The sequence below is a fragment of the Ambystoma mexicanum genome, chromosome 2p (assembly GCF_040938575.1).
Source record: "Ambystoma mexicanum isolate Mex_15411 chromosome 2p, UKY_AmexF1_1, whole genome shotgun sequence".
Taxonomy (NCBI): domain Eukaryota; kingdom Metazoa; phylum Chordata; class Amphibia; order Caudata; family Ambystomatidae; genus Ambystoma; species Ambystoma mexicanum.
The window spans coordinates 54,749,317-54,770,921 of record NC_090923.1 but is presented as its reverse complement, the minus strand read 5'-3'; the positions used below and the strand labels follow the sequence as shown (position 1 = coordinate 54,770,921).

The 21,605-nt window shown below is 48.6% G+C and overlaps 1 protein-coding gene across 2 annotated transcripts in view; it reads right to left on the bottom strand.

Annotated features, from left to right (window-relative positions):
* Positions 1–21,605, bottom strand: part of MTMR14 (myotubularin related protein 14) — an 840,209-nt gene that overhangs the window by 276,277 nt on the left and 542,327 nt on the right. For both annotated transcript variants that reach the window (XM_069643242.1, XM_069643241.1), the window contains exon 16: positions 11,965–12,103. In XM_069643242.1, coding sequence (XP_069499343.1) covers positions 11,965–12,103 — 139 coding nt within the window. The remainder of the gene's footprint in view (positions 1–11,964; positions 12,104–21,605) is intronic.

Here is a 21,605-nt window from a genome sequence, read left to right as displayed (position 1 = left end):
TGCTTCTAGCTTCTTCGATTCACGTGCTGTGCATATAGTTCAATATCTAGTGTTAATCGCAGAGTATGGAACAAGTTACTTCTAACTATTGTTCTCCAGCTTGGTTCTGGCATGGATTCACATGCTCATGAATATTCTCAGTCAGGCTGGGAATGCTTGGTAAAAAACAGTTTCACTTTCACTTATAAAAACTGTATTTCCCCTTTAAACCAATCACTGTCCTCTGGGTCATACTACCCCCATCCAACAACAGCCCTCTCCCTAAGCCACTCCTCCATCAGCCGTCTTCAGATTTGGTAAGCCCATGAAGTGGCAGAATGAACGAGAAGAGCCGCAGAGGGGTCGGAGGGAGGGTTCACATGTGAATCCATACCAGACCCATGCTCGAGAACAATAGTTACAGGTAAGTAACTTGTTCCTTCTCCAGTATGCAGTCTGGCATGGAGTCACATGCTCATGAATAACTAATACATAGCAGTATAACATTACACAACCATGGGAGGTGGCAAGGATCAACAGAAAGTCATTAACTCTTACCTCTGAAACAGACTCGGCCCAAGCGAACAGGTTGCGCAGCACTGCTTGGCCAACTCTGGAAATCTCTCTGGGATCGACGCAGTAGAACTTTGTGAAGGTGTGCGTGGACCTCCACGTAGCAGCCCTGCAGATGCCCAGGAGGGGCATACCAGACAGGAACATTTTCACCGCAGCAATCACTCTAGTGGAGTGGGCCCTCGGATGGCCGGGCAACGGTTGGTTCACCAACCAAAGCCAGTGCATGCTGCAGCCGGAGAGCCACCTTGAGATGGAAGCCTTCGGCAAGTCTGCCTCACCGTGCCTAGATTCTCTGCCAAAAGAGCGGGGGGCTCGAGCTTTACTGTCCTCGCCCCTCAACTCTGGAACACCCTGCCACTGAGTATTAAACTGACCAAATCCTTCCAATTGTTCAGAAGACTAGTCATTAGTTGGCTTCTGGAGAAGGCAATCCTCAGATAGACTAAGATCAGTACCAACTGTATATATTGTACATACTCTGAAATGTTTCCTACTTCCTGTCTGTACATACTATATATGGCATTTTAACGCCACAATTGTATAACTGCTTATATACTGCAACTATGTAACCTGTCATTAAGCGCCCATTTACCCCTGGGTCTGGAGCGCTATACTAAATAAAACAAACAAACATAAAACAAACAAACATAAAACAAACAAGTCCTTCCCATGGTTCACAGGACAAATGTTCACAAACAGTTGGGACGTCTTCCAAAAACTTTGTGCGTGCCACGTAGAACTTCAGCGCACGAGCAACGGCCAGCGAGTGCGAGGCCCTTTCAGCCAGTGAGGAAGACTTTTGGGAAAAAAAACGGGTAACGCCAAAGGCTTGTTGAGCTGGAACTCTGATGGAATCTTCGGCAGAAGAGGTGCGTCCGCAGCACCACCCTTGAATCGTGGAAAGTTAGGTATGGTTGCTTGCAGGATAGAGCCTGGATCTTCCCTACCCTCCTGGCAGAGGTGATGGCCACAAGGAAAGCAGTTTTCAATGAGAGGAATGAGAGTGGCCTGATGCATAGGCTCATAGGGGCCCTCCCCACTCCCCATGACAACGTCAGAACCACGTTGAGTTCCCATGCCAGGGCAAGAGCCTTAACCGGCAGAAGGATAGAAACAGTCCCTCGAGAAATTCCTTGATGAGTCGGTGGGACCAAAGTAAAGATCTTCCTGGAGACCTGGTGTAGCAGGATACTGCCGCCAGATGTACTTTGATAGAGGCGTGCGCCAATCCAGCCTTGACCAAGAATAGCAAGTACGGAAGGATCTGCTGGCTGTGATCCTCAGGGCTAATCTTCCGAGATAGGCACCACAAATGGAAAAGCTTCCACTCGTGACCCTCGCACTTTAAAGTAGACCACGCCCTGGCGAGGACCTCTCTGCAGTCTGCAGGCATATCGTATCCTCCAAACCCTAAGGCTGCAGGAGCCAAGCCCTAAGGTTCAGCTATCCTGGGTCGTGATGGATTGCGCCTCGCTCTCATGTTTAAAGATACAGAACCACTGGCAGCTTGACCGGAGGAGATGCCGACAGGCTGAGAAGGTCCGGATACCAAATCTGCCTCAGCCACGCTGAGGCCATGAGCATCCTGCATTGGCACTGTTTGAGTGGGGTGATGACTTATAGCAGAAGAGGCAACAGAGGAAATGCATAAAGAGACATCCCTTCCCACGGGAAGGGGAATGCATCCCCCCAAACCCACTGTGTGGTGGAATCTGCTGGCAAACTTCAGGCATTTGAAGTTCACCGCCGTCACAAACAGATCGATCTGGGGCCTGCCCCACTTGGCAAATATGCAGTCCACCTGGTCCTGCTCAAGTTCCCATTCTGGGAAGGCACGCAATTCCCTGCTGAGACCGTCTGCAATGGTGTTCTTGACTCCCTTTAGGTGAAGAGGGACAAGGAACATCTCTTGACCGACAGCCCTGTGCCACAAGTCCTGCGCCTCCTTGGCGAGCGTGGGGAAATACAGTGCCCCACGTTTCCTGATGTAGAACATGGTTGTGGTATTGTCAGTGAAGATCCTCACCACCTTGCCCTTCAGAGACGGAAGGAATTACTTGAGGGCCGAGAACACAGCCCCTAGCTCTAGGATGTTGGTATCGAGATCCTTCTCATCCGGCAGCCACATGTCTCTGGAGTGCAGACATCCAGCGTGGGCTCCCCAGCCTTCCACAGAAGCATCCGTGGCGACAGTCATCTGGAATGGAGGGTTTTGAAACCACGTGCCCCGGGTGATGTTAGAGCAGACGCCCCACCACTATCACCCGACGGAACTAGTCGTTGAGTGGGATCTTGTCCATAAAGCTTCCGGACACTTAAATCCAGCGAGCATCCAGGAACTCCTGAAGGTGTCACATCTGCAACCCGCAGTGCCATATGAGGTAGATGCAGGACATCATGGCAGGCAACGACTTGATGGTCCGCACTGTGGCTGGCGGCTGTCCTCATCGACAAAAGCTGCTGCATCGTCCCTTGAATGGCCGTTACCCTCTCCTCAGAGGGTGATGCCAGATAGGACACTGTATGGAGTCTGGCTACTAGGAATAGTGCGTTCTGCGATGGTATTAAGCAGGGACAGTTAATGGAGAATCCCAGGTTCGTCAGTAGCTTGACAGTACAGGTTTGTCAGTAGCTGGATGGTAACCTCTGTGTCTGACTCCCAACTCCTGTGATCAGGCCCAAATGAGTCAGTTGTCGGGGTGCGGGTATACGTGTATGCTCCATACACGTAGGGGCCTTTTGTGAACACTCTGGGGCCTGCTTCATCCAAAAGGCAGCGCCTTTAACTGGTAGTGCTGACCCTGCACTAAGAAATGCAGAAAATGTTGCTGTTTCTTGTGAATTGGGACGTGGAAATAGGCGTCCTCCAGGTCCAGCGACGTCAAGAAGTCTCCTTCCTTCAGCTGGCCGAGAATGTTTTCCAACGGGACCATCCTGAACTTTTGGGATTTTAAGTACTTGAGACGTCTTAGGTCTAGGATGGGCCTCAATCCCCCAGCCTTCTTTCTGATCAGAAAGTATCTGGAATAGACTTCAGCCCTGGAGTCCTTGGGAAACTAGCTCCATCGCCCCTTTCCACAGCATGACCCACACCTGTTCCAGGAGCAGAGGAATGTGTTGCTGCTTATGGAACACCGGAGAGATACGTGGACACCTGCATTGAAACTCCGTGGGCAGGAGTGCCCAGCACCAATCCGTCAGTGGTGATCTTCTTTAACTCGCTGACAAACCTAGTCAGCCATCGGCCCACCGGGGTGCACGTGAGGAGGCCCGATGTCTCGGCCTGTTCAGACCGGTTTCGGAGCCGGCGTCCTGCTCTGCAGACAGCAGCGCGATCCTCCACTACTGTAGGCTTCCTGGGTCGTAGATCTGGAAGGTTGGTGGTACAAAGAGGAAAAACCTTTGGACGACCTGCTCGACTTTGCCCTGGAGGAGCGAAAAGAAGAGCGCTGCTGGAGTGCCCAAGGAACAGGTAGTCTCTATCTGCCTTGAGGGACTAGGCCACCTTCCCAAACAAGTTCTCTCCGTCGAAGGGCATGTCCAACACCTTTGCCTGGACTTCCTGTCGGAAATGTGTGGCCTTTATCGAGCCTCGTTGACGAAGGCAGACACCATTCTCCATCTGCCGGAATAACGTGTTGGCGACATCCAACGTCACAGTAATGGCGTGGTCAGATGCAACTTCCCTCCTCCTGAAAAAGAGCAATTACCTCCATCCGCTTATCGTCTGAGAGGAACTCCAGACTAGGGCCCAGCATGTACCACAGCTCCCTGTCGTACCTGGCCATGATTGCCAGTGCGTTTGCAGCCTTGATAGTGGACGCTGTGGTGTAAATTACCTTCCTTCCCATGGCATCCAGCTTCTTCCCTTCGCTGTCGGGAGGGACCAAAGACGGGTTAGTCATCTGCTTCCTCGCAGCCGCTGAAACTATTGAATCCGGCGATGGTTGAGACCTTAGGCACTTCGGTGCAGACTCGGGCACCCAATACTTCTCCAGTCTATCCAGTTTAGCTGGAGCCATGCAAGGGTTCTTCATGAGGGCCAGGCCCTCTTCCCACACGTAGTCTAGGAGGGCAACCACCATGATAGTCTTCCTCCTGGTCGTGCACCTCTGGTACAAGAACCTCTTTCTTGGTTTCTTTGGGAACAAGCCGAAAAAACTTGGAGCCTCTGGCGATCAGAGTGAAAGATCCCACTTCATCTGGTGGGGATGCACTAGGCAAAAGCAGCGACCCACTGCTATCATCCATAGTTGTCAACATATTCCGTCCCCGTACCAGTGTCTGGGGTCTACTGGGGGAGATCAGAACGACGCAGGTGTGGCAGCTGAAATAGGGGCGTCGGATGATGCTTCCTCTTAATTGGAGGCTGAACTGGGGACAAATGAAACCGGGCCTGGAGACATCCTTTTCTAGATCTCTGACACCAAGGTATGAAGGGTCGACAAAATGTCCAGAGACATCACTCAGTTGAGCTGGCGAAAACGAGGCCCCACGCCGTCATAACCGTCCCAGTTGTCCTCTTCCACGTCCTCCTGGACCTCGTCTGGACGAGACCTCCATGGCTTGAGCCATGGCATGGGAGGGCTGTTTTGGGGCATCCTTGCCCCCCTTCCGCCCCTTCCTGTGGGGCTGGAACTAGTGTCTGAGCTGGTTTCCCTTCTGGCGTGCCTGCATACTTTGCCAAAGTCCCTGCAGTGGTCTTGCGCCTAGGGGGCAAGGATACTCTGCTATGGGGGCTACCTTCCCAGGGTCAGCTCCCTTAGCCGTTGAGAGTGGCTGCCACCAAGTCCATCGTCAACGAAGTCTTTACTTGTGCCAATTGGGCCTGCTTGGGCAGTTCAGCCTTCTCTGTCCGCAGCTTCACAGACTTCTCCCACAGTTTAGCCAAGGTAGATGATTAACTCTGAGGAGCTTATTTGCCGGATGGCAATGGAGGCGGAGGGTGATGTCGATCGCATCCTATCCACTTTGGGACCCGCTTCTGCATCATCCCCGGCGGACTTGTACTTGCGGTTCTTGTACTGGTCTTGGGCTACTACGGAAGAAGCGCCCTTAAAAGGACTTAGAAGACCGCGCCTCGGACCGGCCAGTCCTGGGTGAGGCATGACCCTGCTCCGGGCACGGGGCAGAGGCCTTCGCGTTAAGCCACGCCGCCAGTCTACTGTGCCTGACCTTAGTCTTCTTGAAGAAGCAGAGTCATATCTCACAGTCCACCTTGTAGGTGCTCGTCTTCCACAAACACATTCCGAAGACCGCACTTGGCGTAGGGCTTGAAGAGGGTCCTGCCACTCCCCCCCCCCCCCCCCCAACCCCCTCCTCCGTCATGGTCGAAGGGCGCGAAGTTGGCCAGATTGCCTTCTGGAAACTTCAATGATCTCTGCCCTTGAGGGGCGCTGAAAGTCACCGACAACGGATCCCCGTTGTCGGCAGATGGAGAAAAGACCACACAGGCTCTTATGGAACAAAAATTAAACCTTTTTCAGACGAAAACAAGATTTAAAAATCTGAAGTTGGTTGCCAGAGGAGGGACTTAGGGAGAGGGCTGTCATTAGATGGGGGCAGTATGACCCAGAGGACAGTGATTGGTTTGAAGGAGAAATACAGTTTATCAGTGAAAGTGAATCGGTTTCCTTTACCGAGGATTCCCAGCCTGACAAGATATATTCATAAGCATGTGAAACCATGCCAGACCCCATGCTGGAGAACGCATATATTTTAAATATCGAAAAAAGGACATCGACCTGGTTATGTCTGTACCACTATCCGTACTGTGACGTGTAGTGTACTCATGATCCCTAAAGCACAGAGTAACCCCCGGTTGTTTTTCTTCTGCCATGAGAGAGCTTAAAGAGAATGCGCAAAGCACAGAAGGATCAAAAGGTGCAAGAGGTCTATGTTTCTTCAACTCCAAGCGGGGAGGAAGGGTGGGTGCATGAGAGTCCAAGCAGTAAGAAATACAATTATGGTAAGTAATGTACGTCTTCTGATGCTTGTCAATCTGCTTCGAATCACATGCTGTGCATAGACTAGCAAGCAGCACCAGGAGATGGTGGGATGTTTGATGGTCAGGGGGGGTGTGGATATCTTTTTGCTGCTGTTCCTTCAGTCTTAGAATGTGTATGCAAGCAGTAACGTTGTGCAAGGTTGTGAATAGAACTCCAGGGAGTTGCTTTGTAAATAAGATTGAGGAATATTTGCAATCAAAGCTATAGTCGCTCCTGTGCCTAGAGTAGAATGTGCTCTAGACGTAAACCTCTTAGTAACACATCTGGATACATTTAACAATCCACTTTGAGATTGCTGATTGTGAGACATGATGTCCTTCTAGACCAGTGGCAACACAGAAAAAATTGATCTGTCTTCCAAAGTGGTTTTGTCTCATTGAGGTAGTACATACCTGCTTTCCTAACATCCAGTGTATGGAAAACATTCAGCCAAATTGGTTGGGGTTTGAAAGAAAGGGCAGTTTCATGGATTGGTTTAAATAAAATGTAGAGATAAATTTACGTGCAAAGCGTGGATGTGTGCACAAAACCACTCATTATGAATAGTAACAAATGGGTCTTGAACTGAGAAAGCCTGCAGTCCACTTACCCTCCTAATGGAAGTAATAGCCACCAGAAAAGCAGTCTTATCGGTGAGAACCTTAAGACTAGCTTTGTGCATTGGTTCAAAAAGGAGGGTCCATCAGTTTAGTAAGGACATTCAAGTCCCAGCCAGAAGTTGGATTAAAAATAGGTGGGTGAAATCATTTTACCCGTTCCATAAAAGCCTTGACTACAGGAAGTTTCCACCAGGAAACCTTGCTTTGAGAGGTGCTGTAAACAGAAAGGGCAGCAAGGTGGACCTTTAGTGAGTTAAAATCCAGTTGAGTCAAAGAGGTGAGTTGGGTAAAGGAATATATGCGTGGGTGAATAATCAATTGGGTTGATGTTACAGAGTACCACAGCAAATGACTAAGTCACTGCATTTACTGAAATAACAGTGTCTGGTATTTGGTTTACATGCCTATTTAAGAATGTCCATACATCTTTGAGGCAGTTGGAGATGCCCGAACTATGACCTCAGGAACCAAGCTGCTAAGTTAAGTTTCACTGGAGGGCAAAGTGACATTTTCATGAGCTGGGAGAACCACAGCGGACTATCCCACGTTGGTGCCATCAGGATCCGTTTAACTTGTTCCTGCAGCATCTTGTGAATTATCCTGTTGAGGAGAGGAGTGAGTTTTGGGGGATTGGGAGGTCTTGAGGGCCGTAAACACATTTCCTGATCATTTCATCCAGAGAAAGTTGCCCTCTGACATTTTCTGGAGATACCTGGAGGGGTAGTCTGGGCATCATGTGCTCTCCAGTCTTGCAAAGATGTCGATGTCTGGATGTCCCAGTTCTGCAACGACATTGTACAAAGTGTGGTAGTGTAAACGCCACCAGTGTTCTACGGGTAGTTTAATATTTCTGCTGAGCACGTCTGCAAGAAGATTGTGTTCCCAGGGAACGTGTACTGACAGGAACTTCTTGTTTGAGTGCCTACTTCCAAATACTTTGTGCCAGCTTGGACAGCGGGTTACTGACAGGCTGACCACTCTATGGAACCTTAGCATGTATTTGAATGTACTGCTGCTTTTGAGATTATTAAATAGCAGCTGGTTGTCAATAGGGGAAGAGTCTCAGGACTGCACAACATGTGCAAGGTCTGCAAAAAGGTCAGCCTCTGCCTCAGAGGTATGTGTAGCAGTCCAAGGTCCCTAGTCATCAGCGACATCGAGCCATGCGTCTGGGTCCTGTGAAGTAGGATCCTGGGAGTCGCCTCCCTGGTCTGGGACATGATACAAGTCTTCATCCGGATTATATTGATCATCCTGAAATATATCCCTTGAAGGATCAGCCTGTTTAGGTACAGGAGAGGTAGGTAGTGTGGAAAACTAGGCACTGAAGTTGAGGTGACTCAAAAGGCCAAGGGTCCTCATCTAAGGCAAGAGCTCTCTTAGGGAACGGTCTGAGAAAGAAAACCCTTTGCCATACACTCCTCAAATTGTTCCCTTGTCAAAGTGTGTGTAGTCTGTTACAGGGAGTGGAAAAACTACCAGCTTGTGAACAGGACAGGTGGGTTGGTGGGGGGGGGGGAGAAGAGGGGCCTGTAAGGACTGAGATAAGGTGGAAGAGGCCTGTACATACCCTTGAGATAAAGCTGAAGGCGCATGTGTGCCAGAATTCTGGGAATCCAGTTGTTGAAGTGTTTTGGGCAAGGTTTCCCTTAATTTAGGGTGAGTTAACTGTCAATGTGAGTTTGCGACATGTCTCTCAATGCCTCTGAAACGGTCAAAGATTTTAGAGGGAGCACCCTGGGAATTTGAAGACTTCGAAACATGCAATATGCAGAGGCGGAAGTGCAGCAGGTTAAGAACCGGAAGGTCCTCTAGATTCTGCTGTTAATTTCGACGGACCTGTAGGTGTAGTCAACTAGTTTGACAGTATTGTCAAAGAAGGCCTGTGGGTTTTGTGCTTAGCCTTGGTGTGAGCGTGTGCCCCCGTCGACAGTGAGAGGGACCCTCCTAAAGCAAGTGGTTGGCATGCCTAGTGGCATGAGCATGTGTGCGTCGGAAGACTGTGCAACAATAGATTTGGCATCTGAGCAGGAGCAGTGGCTGCTGGAGGGTTCCTCGTCAGATGAGACAGCGCCGATGGGGTTACGGGATTCTGCCTGCATGGCGTAGTGCACCGTGGATTAAGCGTTTTAAAGATTTGACAGGCTTTGCTTCATGACCACGACTACCAGCGTTGTAAACAGTTGTCGCACTCTCTATAAGTGTCCCTCCAAGAAAACATCATATTACAGGAAGAGCAACATGGAGTTCTGTATCAAATATCAAGAAAAGAGTAGCAGGACAAGCAAAAGGGAAAGGATGGGAAAAGGTATTTTCCAATGGAGAATGTTGAGAAGAAAGCCCCTGACCCCCACACTAACCCTACTGTGAATGGCAAAAGCCTGATGCTGAAGGCCCTCAGCCAGCTGCTCAGAGTTCAATAGCGGAAGTGTTCTGACGCGAGTCTGGGAACTTCTGTCGAATAATTTGTCTAAATTGTGCAAAGACGCAATATATTTCTAGCAATAAATCTCAGTTACGAGCTCTGCATTAATGCAACCGTATAGCATGGCGGATCTGGGGCGACCGACACGTGCAGGATCATGGGTACACTACATGTCACAGTAGGGATAGTGTTACAGGTACACCCAGGACGACGTCCCTTTTTGAACTTCGAAAAGATGCAATACTCTGCAAATACCACTAGATAGTGGACTATAAGACTATATGCACAGCACGCAATCCTAAGCAGATTCACAAGCATCAGAAATACATTTACCATGCCAATCGACAACAATGTGTTCGAAGCTGCCCTTGGAGAAGCGCCTGAAAAGGCTTTTCTTCTTCATGGCCGCATGGAGAAGGCCTGACGCGGCGAGAAGAACCATCGCTGGTCTGGATCTTCATTGGAAACGGGGACCTGCTATTGGCAGTCACAAAGGTGACCAACGATGAAGAAACCATTTAAGAAAGATCAAAAATAGAACACAATTTTATATTTCGAGGAGTGAAACAAGTACTCCCAAAATATAAATTGCAGTTAAAACCCGAAATGGCCATCTCAAGTCCCAAATCTCAATTCCTGCATGAGTGGACGATTAACCCACCTGACCCTCTAGGCTTACCAATTCAGCAATCGCTGAATAAATAATTACTGGACTGAAAACCCCAGGGGCGCAGGGGTAGTGGACAAAATATTAAATTATCAGGCCTTGGTTGGTGACTCTGGCGACTTCTGTCTGAAGACTGTGCTGACCTGTAATTGAAAATACACACACTACTTTTCACCTCTCTGCATCCTATGTTGATTGCTGAGAGTTAACAGTATTTAGAAACTAAAAAGTTCCTGAAAGCCTTTGCTTATAGCTAAAGGCTTCTTTGGAAATCTGCTGCTCTCTTGCTGAAAGTTACTTCCTCCGAATTCATCTTATTAACCTCCTCCAACTTGTGTCCTTGCCAAACATAGCTTCTCAGAACTGTTTGCCCTTCTATACTGAACTAACTAACTACACTGGAGCTCACTTTCGTCACTCACTGTCTCAGCAGTTCATTCTTTGTGTCTTTTTACTTTATTTATAAATGAGCTGATTAAGTCACGTTCAGTTTTTCTCCCAACTTTCTGCCACCGGAGTTTGCCTTCTTGTCACCCTTTTTTCCCCATGGAATGCCAGATTAGACTAATCTTCAAAATGCCTGCACTCTGAAAGTGCTTTGTGCACTCTCACCTTCTTATTGTTCGCGCCGCTCTGAATCGGCCTCTGTTAACTGCTGCTCCCACTGTGCTGACTGGAAACTCACTGCACAGCTGGGACCCTCAAATGAGCACGGATTGCTTTCTATGGAATTACAAAGTGATGCGTGTGTGTGTACGCGTTAAGGTCCTTTACATTGGAGTGAAAACGAAATTTCCGAAAAAGTGAAACAGGCAGGATTACTTGTGATCGTGTTAGTACAATACATTAGCTCGCGCCGACGCAACAACCAGCAAATAGTTTTTATGATTAGATGTCAAAAATGGTTGGAACAGCTTTTAACTTCCTTCTGTGCAGGCAACACTAACATAGTATATACATTGTCTTTAGTACTCAGAACTGCTATGCAACTATATACATTTCTTAAAACTGTACTTCACTCTGTCCTGTAGCAGACTTCTTCGTAAGCACACCACTTTTGATGCTTTCCTTGAAGTCTTAAAGAAAATCAATGGCGCTCTGGAAAATTAGGACTTTCTCTAACCATGTTCTGAATGATCGGCAGTTTAGACTCCTCAGATTCCAAACTACCACACAATATCTGTTCAGCAAATCAGGTCTTGCAAGCATTACCTCCATCTCGGACTGGAACACACCTGCCTCCTAAAGGATACTTCCTAAGGAAAAAGGAAAGAATTACCCTGACCCAGAAACAGTAATTACACCCTGTCCCTGTAACCTGCACCTCTCCCATGTCTCACAGAGCTTGTGCACCCAGAGTCTTTTTCTAGTATTAAAACTGAGGTGAGACCTAACAGGCCACCAGGGAAGGAAATGCCATTGGCTGGGGCCGTATGATCCAAAGTGACAGCAATAGACTATAGCAGTTTCTTTAAACTTAAAGCAAAGCAGTTTTAATATCACTAAGGATTCCCAGCCTGATGCCAGGGAATATTCATGAGCATGTGAATCCATGAAAGACCACATGCTGGAGAAAGACAGTGTTATTTAGAATGAAAAACTAACCAACTCCCCACCCTCCAACCCAAACCAGAAATCAGATTATTTTGTAAACTATTCCCCTAAGATTTCTGTTGTTAGTGTCCATTACTGCACAGTGTGGAACCTCACCAAGCTGCCTGAGGATGAGCCTTGTTGGCAAGCAATTCAACTCCATCATAGGTGAAGCTCCCCACTCCACACGGTGAATCATCAGTCACAATTGAGAAGTCACTGCCCAGACTGGTGGAGCTGCCACGATCTTTTCGTTCTGAAAGAAAAGCAGAAAAGAAAAAGTGTGAGATACTTGCTGTGTGACACCAAAGTATACTGCAACTGAGCACAAAGCAGTTTACTTACCTGTAACTCTTCTACAGCGTGCGTCTGGCATGGATTCACATGCTCATGAATATTACCAGTCAGGCTGGGAATCCTCAGTTAAGAAAAAAATCAGTTTCACTTCTGAACTGTCTTTCTCCTAACAACCAATCACTGGTCTCTGGGTCATACTGCCCCCAGCCAATGACTGCCCTCCACCTAAGCCCTTCATCTGGCAGCCATCTTCAGATTTGGTAGCACATAAAGTGGCAGTATGACCAAGAAGAGCCACAGAGGGATAGGTGGGAGGGTTTGCATGTGAATCGATGCCAGACCCATGCTGGAGAACAACAGTTACAGGTAAGTAACTTGTTTCTTCTCCAGCATGGGTTCTGGCATGGATTCACATGCTCATGAATAAAGAATACATAGCAGTACACACACATGCACAAACATGGGAGGTGGCGAGGCTCAACATTTAGACATTTCAACATTAAGAATCTCTTAACTCCACACCAGGCTCACCTTCAAGCTAACAGGTTGCGCAGCACTGCCTGTCGACGCAGTAGAACTTTGCAAATGCTGTAGTAGCAGTGATAGCTCTCATCGAATGGGCTCTCGGACGACCAGGCAACGGTCGGTTTGCCAATCGGTGACAATGGGTGATGCAGCCGCAGAGCCACCTGGAAATGAAAGCCTTAGAGAGGGCCTTCCCGTTGTTCACAGGGCCAAAGTTAACAAAATGTAGCAGTGTCTTCCGAAAACTCTTTGTGCGGTCCACATAGAACTTCAGCGCTCTAGCCACATCCAGCAAGTTCAGAGTCCTCTCAGCCGGCAACAAAGGTGTTGGGAAAAACACCGGTAACACCAAGGGTTTGTTGAGCTGCAAGTCTGACAGCACCTTGGGCATGGAGGGGTGCATCCGCAGCACCACTCTCGTCTCGTGGAATGTCAAATGAAGGTGGTTTACAAGAGAGGGCCTGGATCTCACCCACTCGCCGTGCGGAGGCGATGGCCATAAGAAACACTGTCTTCCACAACAAATGTCAGTGGCGCCGAAAGCATAGGCTCGAACGGAGGACCCATGAGCCTAGTAAACACTACATTGAGCTCGCAAGCCGGGGCCGGAGCATTCACCTGCGGGAACGAGCGAAATAGTCCTTTGACGAACTCCTCTTCCGAGTACGACACCAAACGGCAAACCTCTTCCACTTGTGCCTGTAGCATTTGAAAGTCGATGATGCTCTGGCCTTGGCAAGCACCTCCTTGCAATCCGCAGGAAGTTCGTAGCCCCCAAACTCTAGTGCTGCATGAGCCAAGCCTTAAAGTCGAGCGGTCCTGGGTCGTGGTGCAGAATCGCACCTCCTTCCCTGGCGAGAAGATCTGCGACCGCCAGAGGTTTGACTTGAGGGGACGCTGCCATGCCCAGAAGGTCCGGGTACCATATTTGCCTCGGCCACGCCGGTGTGATGAGGATCATCCTGCACCGGGATCGTCCGAGTTGATTGACTATTCAAAGAAGCAATGGAGGGAACGCATACAGAAACAGGCCGTCCAAGGGGAACGAAAACACATCCCCTAAGCTCCTCGCCTGGGGAAACCTGCTGGCAAACCTCTGGCACTAGGTGTTCATCTCTGTCGCAAACAGATTGATCTGGGGATTACCCATTTGCACAACAGGAGATTCACCTGGTCCTGCCGAAGTTCCCACTCGTAGCAAGACTGGAGCTCCCTGCTGAGAGAGCCGGCAACAGTGTTCTTTACTCCTGCCAGATGAAAGGGGATGAGGAACATATTCTGGGCTATAGCTCAGTGCCACAGGTCCTGTGCCTCTTTGGAGAGTGCTGGGGATCTGGTGCCCCCTTGCTTCCTGATGTAGAACATCGTGGTGATGTTGTCTGCGAAGACCCGTATCACCTTTCCCTTGAGGGACAGGAGGAAGGAATTGAGGGCCCAAAACACTGCCCGCAGCTCCAACACGTTGATCGGCAACGTCTTCTCCTCCGGTAGCCAAAGGCCGCTTGCGTGATAATTTCCGGTGTGCGCCCGCTTCCTTCCGCCGTCTCCTGATGCAGTGGTGTCTGGAAATCCGCACTTGCGGACTGATGTGCGTGCACTCCCCACCACCATATCGCCCGACGGAAACTCCCATCGAGCGTGAACTTGTCCTCGAAGCTTCCCGAAACTTGAATCAAACGCGCGTCGAGGAACTCCTGCAGTGGACGCATCCGCAGCCTGCACAGCCGAATGAGGTAAATGCATGACATGATGTGCAGGGACTTGATGGACCTCACCCTTGCGATCTTCAGGGGCCATCAGCCTTTGCACCTTGCCCAAGATGGCCGCACTCCTCTCCTCCGAAGGAGACGCTAGGCACGACACCGTGTTGAGTCGGGATCCTAGAAACAGTGTGTCCTGCGATGGAATAAAGCAGGACTTTGCATAGTCCACCGAGAACTCCAGGTCCATCAGGAGATGGACGGTCTTCGTCGTGTGCTCAACGGCGATGTCCATAGAGCTTGCATGGATGAGCCATTCATCCAAGTACGGGTACATGTGCATCCCTCGAAGACGCAACTGCTTCGCCACCGGAGCCAGGCACTTGGTGAAAACTCTTGGCGGCGACTTCAATCCGAAGGGAAGGGCTTTGAACTGGTAGTGCTGCCCTTGAAACACGAAGCACAGGAACTTGTGGTGGCCCCCGAGTATGGGGATGTGAAAATAGGCATCTTCCAAGTCCAGGGACAACAGAAAATCCCCTTCCTGCAGCTGTCCTAGCACATGCTGAAGAGTCACCATCCAAAACGTTTGTGACTTGATGCACAGGGTGGGGGCCCGACACCACGGCCAGTTCAATCTCTTTTTGCCATCAAAGCATGTTAGGCAGAATCCTGTCCTTGGGGACCACTGCAAGAAGATTAAGACTACAGGAGTAAGCAGTAAACCCAATTGGTAGCAGTCTGCACCACCCAGATTTACCTGGTAGCTGTGGCTGAGCAGTCAGACTTCTCTCAAGAAGAGTAGGGCAGTATACAGAGGATACACAATAGGGCTAAAAACACATTAGAGCAAGTAAACACTGACCAGAGCTTGGGATCAAAAGTATATAATTCTTTAACACACACTTAAGGAAATACACTAGCACTATAAATCAAAGCAAGTTTAAACACAATCAGAAAAGTATACACACCTCCCTTAAGAATTATTAGACAAGTCCAAGTCAAAACACCACTATTTGTAAAAACAGATGCGAGCGCGTAACTTAGATGGCACTCCAATAATTAAGTTAAAGGGAGAGAAAAAGGCAGGTCATGAAAATAAAATAGTTCCTAACACTTCTCTAAGACCAAAACAAGTTAGTGAAGGCAGAGTCTACTGTCGAGCCAAAGTTCATAGGCCAGGCCCACTTTAAATGGAGCAAGGTGAAATGTGCCCAAGATCACACAGTTTAGAAATGCATTCAAGTCTTTGTAAAAATGTTCAAAAGAGGTTGGGTTGATTCAGAAGGTAAAGTTAGAAGGTCTGGGGGCCAACCCAGTTGGAAAGCCAAGGATTTAAGGGTCACCTTTAGCAAACCGTAGAAAGGGAGGCCAGGTGGAACACAGTACCTTTAAAGTTGAGGAAGCTCCAGCGGTGGCATTTGTTCCTAGCAGCAGGTGCAGCTCGTGGTTTCGACCAGGGGAAGAGAAGATCTTGTCGAGGAGGAAACTTGGAGTCGTTGCACTGCCCAGGGAAGAGACCAGCCGCGGAGACCGTCGGTTAAAAGGTGCGTTCCTGTTATTCGCAAACACAGTGGTGAAAATTGGCTATCCGGCCGCCGGGGTGCTTGGCACAAGCGATTCGACCAAGCGACGCCCTGGAAGGCGGAATGGCGAACTGGTTGATTTTTCCCCCCCCGCCCCCAGCTCAGAGGAAGAAGATTCTTTCAGCAGAAAATCTCGTCGTCGGGGAAGTGGTGAGGTCGTTGCAGCAGGGCTCCACTGGTGGTGTCGTTGCAGATGGCTCAGCTTCTCCACTCTTCGGATTTCTTATGTCCTGTGGTGACTTCTGAGGTTCCAGTCCTAAAAGCCCTGCTTTTATGCAGAAAAACCCCCATTCAACAGCCTAGTTGTCACTCATACATGCTAAGTGGTGAGCCGGGCGGCTCACCACTGGGCCAATCAGAACAGAGTGCGACTTGAGTTGCTAAGGCAATGCAGTCCATGGTGCCAATTCCCCCAACCACACATCCTATGGAACCCAGAGAATGGCACCAGTTGGAGGGCTTCTGTGGAGAAGCCCGCCAAAAAGTGGAACAAAGGGCCCGACCTGGGTTGGAGTTCGAGACGGACACAAACGCCATTTTAGAAAAGAGTTCTGGCAAAAAGACCCAACCAGCAATTTTATATTAAATAAATGAACCGGTAGTATCTTTAACATTGCACCAAAAAGTGGTGCGTTTAAAATCAATGGGAAAATTCCATAGGAAATATTCCGGTGGAATATTTTGCGCGGTAACCACTGCCACCAGCCAGAAACTCGACAAGGGGGGACTGGACAGTGCCCCCTTGGAAACAGACCCAGGGGCAATCTAATTAACCCCTTCTAGTACTTCCACAAAATGATGTTATGTACTGGTTCTGTTCACAATTTTGGACTAGTAAAGTCAATGTTGACTTTACATGCCCTGGGAGACAGTCAGTTCCAGGGTATGGAGTCTATGTTTGGTGGTCACTATGACACCCCTGTGTTACTGCACTGAGGGTGCTGTGTAACACATACACTAAAACAGATGATACCCTATGGAGTAAAAGACCCCATAGCCCATAAGCACACAATAAGTCAAAGACATGGAGTGGAGGGAGGCGAAGGGTGGCAGGGAGGCTGAGGGTGAACTCTCCTCCTCTTGGCTGATGGTTCCCCTGATGTTCCCATCACCTTCGGTGCAAGGGGCACCCTAGTCCGGATCTCAGAGCATAGGGTATGCAGAGTAGTGAGAATGTCCACAGAGATATCTCCAGGTGATTGTTGAGGTGGCTGCGGCGACTGAGGAGAAGGCGCATGCTTGGAGGTTGGTCCGCCAAGCCCTCACCACCCTGCTGCTCGTCGGTCTCCTAGTCGTCGCTCTCATCGGGATCCCTCCCTCCCGTAGGGCCTGCTCTCGACGCACTGCCCCTCCTGGAACAAGAGGCTGGTAAGCTCTACCTCTGAGGAAATATTTGAGCCTTGTAGGGCTACTATGCACCCCCCCCTTCTCTGCGACCAAGGGATATGGTTTCGGTGAGGTGATAGGCATCAGTTTCTCCGGTGTCTTCTCGATATGCTGAAAAGAGGACTCCCTCCTAGCAGGCAGGGATACTCTTGCCTTTGGAGCTGGACCTGCAAATCCGTCACGGCAGACTTCGCGAGGGACACCACCACTCCTTTGATGGAAGGTTGGGCCTTCGCCTGATGCACCTGGGCCTTCACAGTCTTTGGTGAGGCAGCGGCCTTCACCTTGGGGGAAGGGTCAGAGCCCCGCTCCCCCTTGGCCTTCTCCTTAAGGCCAGTCTGTCTTCTCCAAGAGCTTGCCCGAATGGTCGGACTTCCTCTTCTCCGAAGATCCTGAGTGTTGCCTCTTGGTCGAAGCCATTGGAGACGCTGTACTCACCCTGGCAGCCGAGGAGCCCGTTGCAACGGCGCTGCCGGAGGCAGTGGACTCACGGTGCTTAGCCTTATGTTTGGCCCCCGTGGAAGGAGCGCCCTTAAAAAGGTCTTAGAAGACTGCTCAGCTTTCTTCTGGGCAGGGGATGCATGCTGCCGGGACTCACCCAGAGCAGGGGCCTTGGGCTGCAGCCACTCGTTGGGACGCGAGCGTCAGTCGCTCAGGGTGCGGAGCACCATATCCTGACAAAACGCACAGTCATCCTCCATGTGCATCGGGTCCGCGTGTAAGCAGTATAGGCACAGCGAGTGCCAGTCATCTGAAAAGATGTTCCGCAGGCCGCAACCTGGGAAAATCTTGAACAGGGGTGCCGAGTCCTCCTAGTCTGCCATGTCGCATTAAGTTTACAAATATACAAACATTACATATAAAATTCAAGTAGATCAGAGGGACAACCATCTCACTGAATTCATGCACTGCCTCTGGTTGTTTCAATCCATGCAATGACTGATCACCAACCCTTTCCTTCACATTACTTACATTTGAGGTATACAAACCCCACCCCTCCCACCCCCTTCGGAGGAGGATGCGTATTGAGTTCAGGTGACAAGCCGTTCCACATATTGCTCAATCAGCTACTCTTGAGTACGTATCTTGGGCAGAAATGCAATGTGTGGGCACCCCTCCCAAAGCCCCACCAAACCAATGCTGCATTGTAGACCCATGTCCTTTCTATTGGGCTCATAATTGTAAACCCAAGTCAGGGAATTTGATCCCTTATTTGTGAACGACAACAGGGGAGGCAATCCCCACATACTGTGGGGCACAATGATTTTACATTGCAGGCCCACAGTATCATAGCAAGGTTTGCCCTTACCGGTCTCCTGGTTAGATTTGTGCCTCACATCAAACATTCCCGGGCCAGGAACACAGAACCCCCCCCCCTTTTTGGACAATGGACCTGTCCCCAGCTGACCATCAAATGACCCTACCACTACAGGGTGGCATGGCACAGCATTCTCCCATCTGTTCATCTGATACCCTCCTCAGAGTATCGGGATGGCAGTGTATGGTTTTTGATGGTGTATCGTCTACACCCAAATGGCACTGTAGGCAAACTTCCTTTTCCCCAAACTCAAGGGTTAAACCCAATAAGTTTTGATTGAACCAAGGGATTTCAGCTGGGTTTTCTTGGGAGCGTTACCAATACTCCCAAATGGACCCGAGAACATATCCAGGACTCTGTGCACACAGACCAAGCACAGGTTGAGGTGCCGTTTGGTGGTGTGGTATTTGAAAAATTGGGTCGCTCTTTGTAGAGCATGGGTCCGGGACTTCATTCATTAGCTCTTGTTGGGGTCAGACTACGATTGCTTCCTTAATCGAGTGAGTCAGTGTTATTTGGCTGTTGGTTCCCTCCACTATGGGAGTCGAAATCTGACCCCGATTCCACTAGCACGATTATGCCTCTGGAAGCAACGAGAACGTGTTTGAAATTTGAGACTGCCACCTGCCCTATTTCGTACACACAGCCCTTCTGCATGTGTCGACGATTAGCCATTCTCACCAATAGCCACTGATATGTTGCAAAATGAGAATGTATTTGCATTCAGAGTGAAGGCCACTGCGTTTTCTGTTTTCACTATCGAGCTCAGTACGGCTGCATATTTGTCGACTCCCATAAGGGTCCCTTGTGTTTTTAACCTTGACGTACAGGGAAAGAGTAGAAAGAATTTAGGGAGTAACAGTTTGAAAAACATATCGCTTGATAAGGTTATGCTTCAAAAACATTTGCTCCGAGCATGCAAAATTAGTTCCCGAAGAGCCACTGATCCTCATACACTGTTTGCCTGCAGCGTACGCAATTGAGGCCGTCCAAATCTTGTAAGTCTCTGTCTGCCAACTATATAGCACACTGACTGTATTTCTTCACTTTGCCTGCATACATTTTTTTTTCCCATGATGACTTACAAGATTAATGTTCTGGTGTCATGTTTTTGCCCATTATGCACATTGCACATTGTTGACGTTTGTATGATACCACTACATTACCCCAAATTATAATAATTTTTACTAAAAGAAGTGTTAAAATTTTGTTTTGTAGAAAGGATGCCATACATGTTTTGTTTGGTATTTCACCGCGCTGCTACGACATTCCAGCTGTCAGTACCTTTCCATTTTCTAACCCTAATATGAACATTGCACATTGTCGCCTTACATAGGGTCCCACTGCATTTCAGCCTATTGAATTAAATTTTCAAAAAAATGTTGTGTCATAAATTTAGTTTATCCAAAGGTGCGTATTCATTCATTTTTTTCCCATTTTCCCCGTCAGATATTTCCTTCCCTATTGTCATTTTCACGGATTACAGCAACCAAGTGACAGCTTTTGCACCCGTCAACTCCAATTGTTCATCTCCGGTTGTCTGAGTGTCATAATTCACTGGGATGATCGTGTCGGCCCTCTGTGTCCGTACGCTACTGTCATCAGAAGTAACATTCCATCCTTTCCGCTGGTGTAGATCAGAAGGGTTGACGTCATTTTGCACACGATTGTGGGAGGAAACCCACTACTTTGGCAGCACCGCTAACTGTGTGCGAGACAAGAACGTGGCCTTTCAAATTGTCATTGTCACCCAAAGAGACACCCATTCCACTTCTAGGAAAATGTGCATAGGGCGTTCATTTCGCACAGGTTATTGTGAAAACAAACCATTTTACTACTTATATAGAATGATGATTTTGCTCGTTTATTGTGAAATAAAATGCATGTACTAATTCTTATATGTTTGTGTATTCTTTACAAATTTACTCTGTTTTTACAATGTAGTATGCTACGTTGCAGGACGTAATGTGTTCTTTTATAGTTGCTCCATCACGACACGTACATCCACATGGACGCATTAGTTTAAGCAGCCAAGGAACATTATTGCGAAAGGTACTGCGCACCACCTGCATTGGGTGCGGGAGGGTCTGGCCCATCTCATATGCTTTAGTGCCGTCCGGCCATTTTCTGTCACCATCAGGCCAATTTCTGTCACACAGATGCCCTATGGCCAGAAATATTTGTGAAATACATAGTTACACCCTCAAAATACACAACCGCACACCTTTCGACTAGTTCCACTAACAACATTATATGTGGAAAGGTGATTGGTAATGGTGTTGCTGCCAGTATTTCTGACGTCATTATCCTTCACATCACACAGTTTCTTTGCGATTTTATGTTAACTTAAGTACAGTACTTCTTTGCGTTTTTTACACTCCTTTTTGTAGAAAAAAAATTAATACATGCACAACACATGTATGTTAAGGTCATTGACAACGACCGAAAAGCCTCGTCTTGTGCATGTCATTGTGTTCTCATTTTTAACAAGTGTCATCATGTACATAACAACTGAACAGTACAGCTTCCGTCTCTGAGGGGGAGCCTCCATGTATGGTTAATGGCCACAATGTCGGGGATGTGGCTACTGGTCTTTGTCGTTGGATCATCGTTTATATTTGCGCTGATGTTTGTGCCCAAGCATCTGCTACATTTTACCTGTTTGAGTTTTTCTTTGCCGAGCCGCCATTTAAATTTTTCATGTTTGTTCTGTGAGACGTTCAAGCTTTTTAGTATTAGGATCTCGGATTTCTCTCCATTAGTTTCTAGCCCGAGCTCATTGATGTAAACTTTTTAGGGCATTCAGCTTACTCTGCAGGCCAATGGGGGTCCGGTCGAATAGCACTATCGTCAGGATATAATTCCAATCCGATGTGTTTCCTGTTGATTTTTGGTGGGAAAGACAACCTCATCCATTGCTTTGCCAATCTCGAAAATGTAGAAGTT